A 10,848-nucleotide genomic window follows, 5' to 3' on the forward strand; every position below is an offset into this window, starting at 1 on the left:
CTGCAGGAGAAATCACACGCTCTACCTGGAAATATGCCATTTTTTTTCTTTATGTTGCACTGCAGTTTTAACAAAGATATGAACATGCAGAGTAATGCCACTCGTCAGCAGGAGCTCTGAGAATGCAGCGACATCTGTCAGTAGTCAGCAGGGAGAGAGGCTCTCGGAAAAGAGGCAGGAGACACACTCCCAGCAAGAACAGCACCCCTCAAAGACCCCCCCAACACCCTGTCCTTGACCATAGACTGTCCAGCCTTCCCTTGCCATAGCACAACCAGGTCAACCTCCCCACAGCCCTGCAGACCTCAAGCACTTCCACTTTTAAAAAGAAGTACAGCAGCAGCAAGGAAGGCACCTGAGTGCAGCTCAGCCACTAAACCCTCTGTTTGGATGTGATTTACCCTTGAACCCATTACAGGTGTGTGTAAGGGGGGGGGGGGGAGAGAACCAGTTTTACGTTTCCCCATTCAGTTTCTGGACAGCAGTGTGATGCCCTCTGCATCATGAAGCAGACTGATTCAGAGGATGAGGAGGAACAGCATCTTTCTCTACTGCAATAGCTGGTTCTTAGACTGGTGTGTTCCCTTTCCAAGGCCCAAAGAGGCAGAAGCAGAGAGATGGGCCAAGTAGCCTTTACAAAATAAGCAGGCTCTGTTCTCACAGGAGAGCAGAAAAGCCAAGGGGGAAGAGAGTAAAACTCAAGAGTACCTCCTGCCAAAACCGGAATGGCTAAGAGTGAATTAACAGCTCTGAAGACCTAGGAAATTAAGCTAAGCAATATATTAAGGATATGTCCCAAAAAACTCTTAGAGTCTGGCTCTTGTAGACCTAACATCTTTTTTTTTTTTTGCTGCTGTAGCCCCTCCTTCTCTCCTAACTGCCATATGGGAAGTGCCACAGATGGCTCCGACTGATGCGCTGCTGCAGGCCAATTCTGTGGCCTTGCGTTCTGCTCAACACAGGACAACAGAGGACAACTTCACGAAGCTGCCTCCACAGCAAGCTCAGGTGGGGATGCTGGAAGTGTTTACTTGCCCAAGGTAAGGGATCCCTACATATCCTGCAATATGTATTCTGCCCCATTCAATGGGCTGACTGAAAGAGGGGGGGAGAAGGGGAGGGCTCAGTTGAATTTAGCCTTTGAAAAGTCCATTTCTGGATGCTGTTCCATGAACCTGCAAAGAAAACAAAGACAGGAGCTTGGGTATGAGCCAGCAGTAGCCACAAAACAGCTCTGCTTAGAGAGACACAGCGCCTAAGAGCTTGGCGCCCCCCTCACCCCCATTCAAGTCAGTCCCTACAGCCTTCTCGCATTCTGCTTTCCAGATGTGCGGCTGCCTTCTCCCAGGGGAGATGGAGGTAACGCATCCTTAGTTCCTGTGCTTTCGAGCTGGGCTCTGCTTCCCTTCCCACCCTCCACAGCAGGGACTGTTTTGCTGAGCTCCTTGGGACAGGCTCCCCATACTACAAACACTTTTTCCTTGTGTCAGTGGTATCACCAGTCCTACCAGCCATCAAGGCCAGCAAGTGCAGGCACATGACTTAATTAATTATCAGATGCACACCCTTAAACTGCTCTCTCTCAGACAGACACGTAGCAGCTATGACACTGATTGCGGGGCAGAGGGGAGATTATGATTTAAGCTTAAACATGTTACTTTAAACTTACTGGAGACATAGGGAACGTCTCCAAAGTTGTGATAGGGAAAACTAACGAAGGAAGTGACCAGAGAAATCAGATTCCCTGATCTAGGACTAGGCACAGCCTGATTTCAAATGAACTGCAATCCCAGCAGGTATGGCTATTTGAACCCCAGTTGCCACATGAGAAAGTTCCGAGAACTCTGCCTGCCAGTGGTTGGCGGGGCAAGTGGTTAGTGCATGCAGAAGCCCCTGCCTTCTTCCTCTGTCCTTCAGTTCACCAAGGGATACGACACCTAACCAGGTGGAAGACGCACACATGAGGCACAAGTAAGGGCAAGCCCCTCCCTTCCTCCATGCTCTCATCTCATGGTTTCCCCTGAAATGCCACCATGGCATTTCCACTTTCCATTTCCATAGAAATATACTCTGCAAGAACAGCGTCCTTGTTTAGCAGCCAGGAGGGCTTCACTGGCAGAGATCAGGATTCAGCTGGGAGTTACCGAGTCCACTTTGGCCTGGACAAAGTCTAAACTTTGTATCCGTCCTCTACCAGCCAACACAGAAACTAAACTTACAGAGCACTGAACCAGTGACCTTGCCAACAAGCTGTCCTGTACATGCACTTCCCAGGAGGCAAGGACTACCTCCCATTCTGCTAACTCAACAGAAAGACACTGAGTGAGTGTGGTCACTGCCCTAAAACAGCGTCCAACCTTACCCTGAACTCAGCACAAGACACCGCATTGATCAGAGAAAAGCTTCTGCCAGTGCTGGTAAGCCAAGGAAAAGAGGAGATAGGAGCAGGAGACAGGCTTGCTACACTAGTCCTCCTTCCAACCCTAAGGTAAGAGGTAGGTTTGCACTTACTGGGGATGCTGCCTGACCCAGATTTACCCCCACCCCTTCCCTCATGACCTTGGGAGCTCCACGAGTAATTTCCCTGCCAAGGTGCATTTATGCCAAACAGGGCAATAAAAACATAAAAGTGCTATTGGCTTAGAGACAGTTGTCTGATGGCAGGTGTGTGGGGAGGGGAGATTATCTGGGCTACTAAGTAGAGGGAGATTAGAAGACAATCAAGACCATGTTAAAGTTCAGTACAGATGGTACTTCCAGCCCCAAACGTGCTTTCTGGACTTGAAATCGGCAGATTAAGAGAATGCTGAAGGTACGCTGCTCCTAGAATTTCCCACTGTGCTTTCTACCCCCACTGGCTTTTACAGACAATAGTGGTTGGCCAATAATTCAAGGACTATGTAACTGTAGACATGAAGACAGGTAGGACTCAAGGCCAAACCTGTTTCCTGTTCAGCTGCATTGTCACGCATTTGCGTGAAGGAAGAAGCACAGAGAGGTTTGGGAAAGCAAGTACCCACAAGTTAATTAGATCTACGCACTTTTTCAAAATGTCTTGCTTCTTCTGTTCGTCAGACGTGGGGAGGCCCATGGATTTCTGTCGCTGATCATACATCATTTTCTCCACCATACTGCGAGTCTCACTGTCCAGGTCTGACAGCTGAAACCAAGGACTTCTATCAAAATTGGAATAACCTGGCTCAACCCCCACACACGCTCTGCTTGCAGACAACCTGAATACACGGAAGTTACGCTATGCCACGCACACAGGCTCCAGACATGCACATATAGACACCAATCTGTAGACTCAGCTGCACTCTTTTGAAGCTTTGGGGGCATTTACATTATATGATAGATTATATGCAGTAGTACTCCCACTGTCCTTTTTATGCTGACAGAACAAAGAACTAAAAGCACAACATGAGCTGGGTCTGAGCACATCTATGAGAAGGCTCCATTCAGTAAAACAGAGGGAATCCTTACCTTTGAGTTCTCTGGATTAATTTTCTTGGTGTTGATTTCTGGGTCTGTGGAGACTAGTTTGTTCCACCATTCCATCTTGTTGATCTGAAGGGATGAAGAGGCGAAAAATATTTTCCTTTCTCTTGGCTTGCTCTAGGAATTGTGTTTCAGTCACAGTGAAAAGGTGGTGGAATCAAACCTTGTTTGTCAGCTTTTTAACAGTCGGGACAATCTGAACATGGACACGTTCTTTCATCCCTAACCACTTTAGGTAGCCTAAATTTCTACAACCAGCAGATCTGAGAACCGCTGTTCGGCATGGCATAAACAGGATTACAAGCAGATCACCCGGAGAGGCCTTCAAAGAACACTAGTAGAAATAAGGTCTGTCCCTGGATTTTGCCATTACTAACAGATAACAAAACCATGGCATTATTTCAATAAGGAACAACTTTAAAATGACTGATTGCCTTCCAGCTTTTCCTGAACTACTGAGCAATCCATCGGGCATCCTGGATGAGCATGAAGTTAGGCTGAAAACACAGGCAAACTGCAATATCCTGCTCCCAAGAGCATCAGTGACATTGCACCAAGGACTAGTACAGTTCTTCCATTTCAGCTTACAAAGCTCATTGCTTTAAAGGGTTTTGTCAGATCCTTGTTTCCCTACCTAAGTGGCAGACAAGCCTGAATCCTCCCTGATTCATTCTGTTATACCTTTTCCAGGTGCAGAGTGACTGTTTTGCCATCCTCTATCAGCCAGGAGCTCTCCTCCACCTTCACTTCATTGAAGAGCTCTCCATCAATGACAGGCGAATGGCCCTTCAGGCCAACTTTGAGGCGTCGTCTCTGGATGTCCACCATCACATCCTTCCCCTTCAACCGGAAGTTCACCTTGAAAGGGATGGCCAGCTGAACCAGAGAGAGATCAGATTTGAGGAGCAAAGCAGTGAAATCGCTCCTTACCCTCCCGTGCTGCTGTTCTAAGGCTTCTTGCCTTGGCTTCGCCGGTGCGAGACAGAGCACAAAATAACTTTTCTCCGAGTAATGCACGTGCAGGAGGTGAAAAGACAGAAGCATAAATTTAGCAACAGGATGGCCAATGTACCCCGAAGGGGCCATAAAAAGGTAAGCAGATGTTAATGTCTCATTTAAACATGACCAGCGTTTCGGTATAATTAACTAAAGCTTCTGGAGACCCCATTTAGTTACCAAGCTCTTTCCCAGCAATTGAAGTGCTGCTGGTAATTACTATTAAGACCCTCACATGGGCAACTGAACTACAGAGCTTGTTAAGGAGCATCACTTCCACTGTTCTTACCAGCACCTGCTCGTATTTCACAGCTAGAATTCCTCAGATCCTGGATCTCAGGCAACACTTACATCCAGTTCTGAAAGGGTCTGTGTCCATCTGTAATTTGGAAGGTCAGCTCCATTGCCAGAATTGGGCTTAAGTTTTCCTTTATCCTTCTCATCTTCCTCCTCTTCATCTGTTTCCTAAATAACCAGTTTAAACGTAAAGAAAGAGACTTTTCAAACTGCATATATTTTTCACTTGTAACAACAGTTCTAGGTTTTTCTGAGATTCTCAAGTCAGCTGCAGGTATTTGACATTCACATAAACTTAGTCCAAAATGAAAAGATGTCTCTGTTAAAACATGATTACAAAAGAAAAAAAAGTGTTGAAGCCTTTGGAAATGAGGTGTGTTATGACAAGGGCACAGCACAGGAGGCGAGATCATCTTCAATGCATATTTTCAAAGACAGACAGACAGACAGGACATCCCCTCACACTCACAGGAGTTCTCAGGGCTGTCCTGAAACATATTTCTCTCAGCCTAAAATAAAGTCCCTAGATGAGCTTTACCTGTTTGTTGGACTCTGAAGATTCACTGTCATCCTCTGAGGATTTCACTGAGACACTGTTTATCTCTCCTTGTGCCTCTTTTTTCTGTTTAAAAAGAGAAGGAACACGTTCAGATAGCGTTAATGCTTTGTATTACTGATCTGACGCTAGGTGGCCTCAGCCTCTTCAGCTGAAACTAAAGAGCAGGACACAGAACTACACCCAAGACTGACAGGGGGAATTTTCAGCCAGTAGAACCTAGTGTTACAGGGAAGCCCTACTGCCAAGGGAAAACTCCCTTGGTCCTCACACACTTTGATCACTGGAGCAGAGTGCGCTGCTATAACGAGATGGCTTGCTGAGGGCAGAAGGGCAAAGTGACTTATGGGAGAACCCACGTGAAAATCCAACGATTAGGCCTAAGTCAAATTAGAAGCACACCAACTGCTCCACTCTGCTGGCCTGAACGCTGCAGAAGAACAGGTCTGAGCCATTTACAGCACTCACTGCTTCCCAAGGTACACGCAGGCCAACCGAAGGGACAGCCCACACCCAGAGGGCATGAACCAAACGCTGCTCTCACCTGATCGATTTCTAGCTGCAGCCTTTCCGCTTCCTCATCTGTAAGCTCCTTAATCCTTGGCTCATTAGCTTCCTGCTTCGTTTCCTTAGCAAGTTTAGCAGCTCTCTCTGCCTTTTCACGCCGTTCTGCCTCTTGGCGAGCCTTTTTTTCCTTCCTCTCCTTCTGAGCTAGCTTGTTGTGATGGTTGAAGGTATCTGTGATCAGCTGAAAAAAAAGGAACACATAACAAAGGGTTTTAAAAATCACATTTTCGAGCCCAAATGAACTATAAACCCCAACTCACTTTCTACTGAGAAATATGAGCACATTTGTTAGTGATACTGTGTCGGGACTTTTCCCTTCATTTTCACCCTAGTCTTTTGATTGAAAAGCTAGACGGGGGAAAAATCAAAATATTTCAGTGTAACCCTGCCTAGTTCTTCCTCATAGAGGGAGCATATTTCCATTAAGACAACAGAAATATAAAGATTTTCCATTTGTTCTGTACTTTGTGCAATCTCAGCAGGTGCCTAATCCAGCCATTTGACAGCCACTCAGTATGTCTAGGAAAGCTGGTGGCAAGGAGACACGGGACCCCAGTTTCTGTACCCGCTTCTGGTTTAAGGTGATGCATGTCTTAATCTCTGAGAGTTGCAAGGCTTCAAAAACTGGTTTCAAAGCACTCCGAGTTCTCCAGAGGGAGGGCATCCAAGTTTGGCACGCTACTGCAATAGCACGCTCTCCAGATGAAGTACAACAGACCATTCCCACATCTGGGCTTTTCCCAGGCATGAGATGGAGATTCCTCTCAAATTAAGATTTAGATTACGAATTAACACAAGGACGAGACCTTTCCCCTAAAGAGATTATAAAGGTCCTTGAAACGTTGCTACTACTGCAACAACAAATGGCAGGGAGCAGAAATAGCTAGGCATTAGTTTAACACCACTGTCACGACTTACAGGAGAAATATTTGAAAAGCAAGGTATTATTTGGGAGCCAGTTCCTACATAAATCTTGACCCCAAAGATATCTCCAACTTCTCATCTTGTTGTGACTATGAAAACCAAAGTCTCAAGGTCTTTGATGCAAACGGCTGTACTGCTCAGAGGGAAAGCTGCGTACTCGGGCACGAAGCCAGAGCAATTACCCCGTGGTCAATAATGCCACCAGAACTGTGCAAAGCCGCACGTATGAGATCTAAGTTCTGCTCCACGAGACAATATAGATAAAATCTGAGAACAGAAATTAAAGCGGAGCAAACTTTCAGATAGAGGTTTCAGGCACTGGCTTACGTATATCCCAGGAACTTCAGTGAGGAATTAGCACTTCTCCAAAGTAGCTCAGAACAGCCAGGCCTCATGTAGTTTTGGAACCAACCACCAATCATTTACGGCTTTGCTTTTAAAAAGGAAAGCAGGATTTATTTACACAACTTGAGTCCAGCGTCTCCTAGGATACAGAAATCAAGACATGCATCTCCCAGCCTCTGTTCCCAACTGCAGGACAATCCACAGTGAGCAAAGCTATTCAAATCGCCCAAGTGTAACAGTGTGCGCGCACTGCATTTCCCTCAACATGTTACATCACTCCCTCATTCTACACCAGGAAGGCTTCTGAAATGGCACCACATAAAACATACTGCCTTTCCCACCACCCTCTCCTCTTTTCACATCTTTGATATCAAAGGATGAGCAGGATGGGGGAGAATAAATTCTTCAATTTTTGTTGCGGTTATTACGGTGTCAGAGGCAAGTTAAGAGACTCTTTTGTATTCATCACCTTTTCAGAGGACCACAGAGCATTTTAACAGACACCAGCCAAGGACGCTAACACTTTTCTTCTACAGATAGCACAATAAGACACGGATTTGCAAGAACAGTAGCCTGGACCTCCAACAGCATCTGTCAGTGCTAATCTCCGAAATTCTACTAAAACATAATGCTGCTTAGGTTTTCATTCCCTAGGAGTACAGAGTCCCCAGGAAATCTGGAAGATTTGCTCACTAGTCCAAGGAAAACAGCAGTAGGCGTCATCCTATTCTTACTTTGAAACCATCCACCTTCCCATCCCTTCGCTGCTTTAGTTCTTCCATTTTACAGACTAGACAGAGTATCTTATACGCAGCACTGGCAATCATCTTTGCTAACATTCAACATGGCAGCAGTTCCTGCTTTGCTGTCTGGAGAGTTCCAGTAATCCAGAAAGTTCTTTCAGAAGGCATGTATTCCAGCATTTTTCCTCAATCCTACACCACGATCCAAACTGACTATATGAGCTACAAGTATCTGACCCCCCAGTTAATATCAGCTTCCTTGTAAGACCTGATGTTATCACCTACAGTTTTAAAGCCAGGAGGGCAGGTGAGGGGCATATAGTAAACACACAGCCTCTAGACAACAGAGTCACAAAGTAGTCAGCATTCTGAAAGAAAAGGTAACTGTTGATATACTGGTAAGCACAAGCAAGAAACCTTCAGAAAGTCTCGCTAACTGATGTTTCAATGCTCTGGTCCTTATTTCACTACAAAGAAACTAGTTAGTTTTACAATTCTTGTGCTGGGTCAGGAATACCTGCTGGATATCAAAGACATTCAGTTCTCTCAGGCCAACAAGGTAGCCTCGATCCTCGGGCTTGCTCTCTGGCGTGTTCAGTCCGTACAAATACTGCAGCACAGAGACAAAGGGGCAGCAGCATGTGCAGGGATGTGGACTTTGTAATTTTTCTGAGATGAACAAACAAGGTAACCTGGGGTTATCAACACTGCAGTGTCTGTCACCGTTAAGTCAGAGCGTCTGGCAGATTTGCTTTTCAAACAGGCCTTTGGCCAGAGCGTGGCAAAAACTTGCACCATTGGTATCATTTGAACAAGCCATCATGCCTCACCTCAGATAGGGGTAGCTTATTATTACCTTGTTTCAGAGGTGTATTTCACCAACATCACAGACTGCTGGTTCCCAGGTGTATTGGGAGGAATGCTTTGAGTTATTCAGGAAGGGAAGTCTTAGCATGGCACAGAGAGTATGTAAGTTAGAATGACTTTTTTTTTTTTTTTTAAATACCTTTTCTGCTACTCCATCTTCGCCACCAGTGAAGAAATCAGTTTTCCGCCTCAGGAAACTAAAGAATGTGTTCACAAGCTGTTTGAGGAAACAGAGGGTAGGGGTTGGGGTAAAGAGGAAAAAAAAAAGAGCAATGAGACCAGATCACTCCCAGTCATCCCCTGTCTCCTCAGTAGTCTTTGTTCTTCTTTTTACTTCCTGCCTATGTCTGTGTTAGGATCATATTAGAGTCAAACCCATTACCGTTTCCCAGCAAAAAAACTGAGGACTTTTGTGGAGATCCAGCTTACGGATTCCCAATTTTCAGAAGATGCATTTTTGTGTTTTACATGAAGAAAGGGGAAGCAGTTCATTCTCAGGCCATCTTCCCTTGGAGATGCATCAACTTTGAAATCCCAAGCTGTTACTTAGACCCATCTGACGCTGGAACTTCTTTTTTAATTAAATATACACATACATGTATATAGATACACGTGTATACTATAAATTCACTTCTTTGGTTGTCTAAGCCCTCAGAGCTTGCAAACCCACCTTCCCCAGCTCTGTGACTTGTTTACTTTTACAAAAGACTAACACGTTTGCTACCCACTAACAGCCTAGAAGCAACGGATGGTGGTCTGCGCCCTGCAAGACATGCGACAAGACAGAACTGCCTGTCAGGTGTCCCTGATGAAGTAGAAGTTGTGAACTGACATACTAGAATACACCTGCAAGAAATAATCTCAATGAGTATGGTTTCTCTTTCTTCTTTTCCAGGAATAATGTCTTTGTCAGTATTTCAATCAGAAGCTTCAGTCCAGTAGGAAGAGCTGTTATTAACATCATTTCCCCAGACCACCTGTGGGTGGGGGATGTTCCCCAGAACTGTAGTAATCTAGCTGCATGTCATCACCTAGACCCTCTGAGCAGCCTCCAGCAAGAGTCACATCAGAAAATGTGAGTGCAAAGAGTATCAGTAATGCAGCTACAGTGAGGGAAGGGAAACTGTATTCATGCTTAGGCATACTTCTGCCTATTTTATGACTGCAGCCAACACATCAGGTCTCACAAGGCAGCTCTCAGACGGTCATGCTGAGAGTGTGACAGCTCGACTTGATCCTCCCCATGCAGTGTCTAGTTTCGCTGCAATACGGAGAGGGATCTGCCTTTCCACACGCCTCTAACGCCTCTAGCAAGCCAACGGTGTTAACTTGAACGAGTGCGAACGACCCACCCATAAAACGCCCCAGCTGCTCAGGGGCGACGAGACGGCCGCGGGAGGCGGCAGGAAGCCGAGGGGCATGGCCGGGGCCCCCCAGGCCCTCATCAGCACGGCGCTAATTAGCCCTTCCTCCGCGCCTCCTGGGCTCCAGGTCCCCCCGGGGGCGCCGAGAGCAGGAACCCCCAACGACGGGGCGCTGGGACACACGTGCCCACCGGGGAGGGCCCGGGGCTCCCGGAGACCCTCGTCCCAGGGAGGCCGGGCCGCGGCTGCCTCCGCCCCCTGCCTCGGGGCCCGCCCCTCCCCCACTCACTCCGCCCCCCGCCCCGGGAACACGTAAAAGCTCCCGCCACGGCCCGGGCTCGGGTCCAGGCCCGGCGGTGCTACCTCGCGCACGCCGCCCTGGTGCTGCTGGGCCATGGCCAGGAGCATGCCGTCGAAGCGGTCCTCCTGCTCCGCCGCCTCCTCCGCGCTCAGCCCCATGGTGATGGTGGTGGTAGGGCCCGCCGCCGCCAACGGCCCCCTCAGCCCCTCACGCCGGCGACCGGAAGCGGAAGCGACGCGAGCGGAAGGCGGTGCGCGAGGGCCCGCGCCGCCCGCCAATCCTGAGCGCCCGGCCGCCCCGCTCTCTTCGCGGATTGGCCTTTGCGGCGTCCAATGTGCCGCGGGGAGGCGGGACCGGCGGGGCGCGGGGTTTGGTTGCTATAGCGACGGC

At 47.6% G+C, this 10,848-nt stretch overlaps 1 protein-coding gene and 1 long non-coding RNA gene across 2 annotated transcripts; one reads left to right on the top strand and one right to left on the bottom strand.

Moving 5' to 3' along the window:
• Nucleotides 1–32: 32 nt before the first annotated feature.
• On the bottom strand, nucleotides 33–10,784 carry NUDC (nuclear distribution C, dynein complex regulator). The gene is made up of 9 exons (XM_068917735.1): nucleotides 10,521–10,784; nucleotides 8,933–9,010; nucleotides 5,892–6,095; nucleotides 5,330–5,413; nucleotides 4,846–4,959; nucleotides 4,180–4,374; nucleotides 3,484–3,567; nucleotides 3,042–3,160; nucleotides 33–1,175 (listed from the first exon to the last, which is right to left on the bottom strand). Exons 1-9 carry the CDS (start codon nucleotides 10,614–10,616, stop codon nucleotides 1,124–1,126), a joined length of 1,026 nt encoding a protein of 341 aa, XP_068773836.1. The 5' UTR covers nucleotides 10,617–10,784; the 3' UTR covers nucleotides 33–1,123.
• LOC138062057 (uncharacterized) lies at nucleotides 4,374–9,658 on the top strand. Its single transcript, XR_011136049.1, has 2 exons — nucleotides 4,374–4,590; nucleotides 9,528–9,658. It is a non-coding gene; the product is annotated as an uncharacterized lncRNA (long non-coding RNA).
• Nucleotides 10,785–10,848: the final 64 nt, after the last annotated feature.

This window comes from Struthio camelus, chromosome 23 (assembly GCF_040807025.1).
Source record: "Struthio camelus isolate bStrCam1 chromosome 23, bStrCam1.hap1, whole genome shotgun sequence".
NCBI lineage: Eukaryota > Metazoa > Chordata > Aves > Struthioniformes > Struthionidae > Struthio > Struthio camelus.

Excerpts from the sequence above, each read along its gene's own strand:
- NUDC (XM_068917735.1), bottom strand. The coding sequence starts at position 10,616 with ATGGGGCTGAGCGCGGAGGAGGCGGCGGAGCAGGAGGACCGCTTCGAC. Across the intron at positions 5,414-5,891 it reads TGCAGCTAGAAATCGATCAG|AAAAAAGAGGCACAAGGAGA; the intron begins GTGAGAGCAGCG and ends CTTTTTAAACAG. Across the intron at positions 4,960-5,329 it reads CTTCAGAGTCCAACAAACAG|GAAACAGATGAAGAGGAGGA; the intron begins GTAAAGCTCATC and ends CTGGTTATTTAG.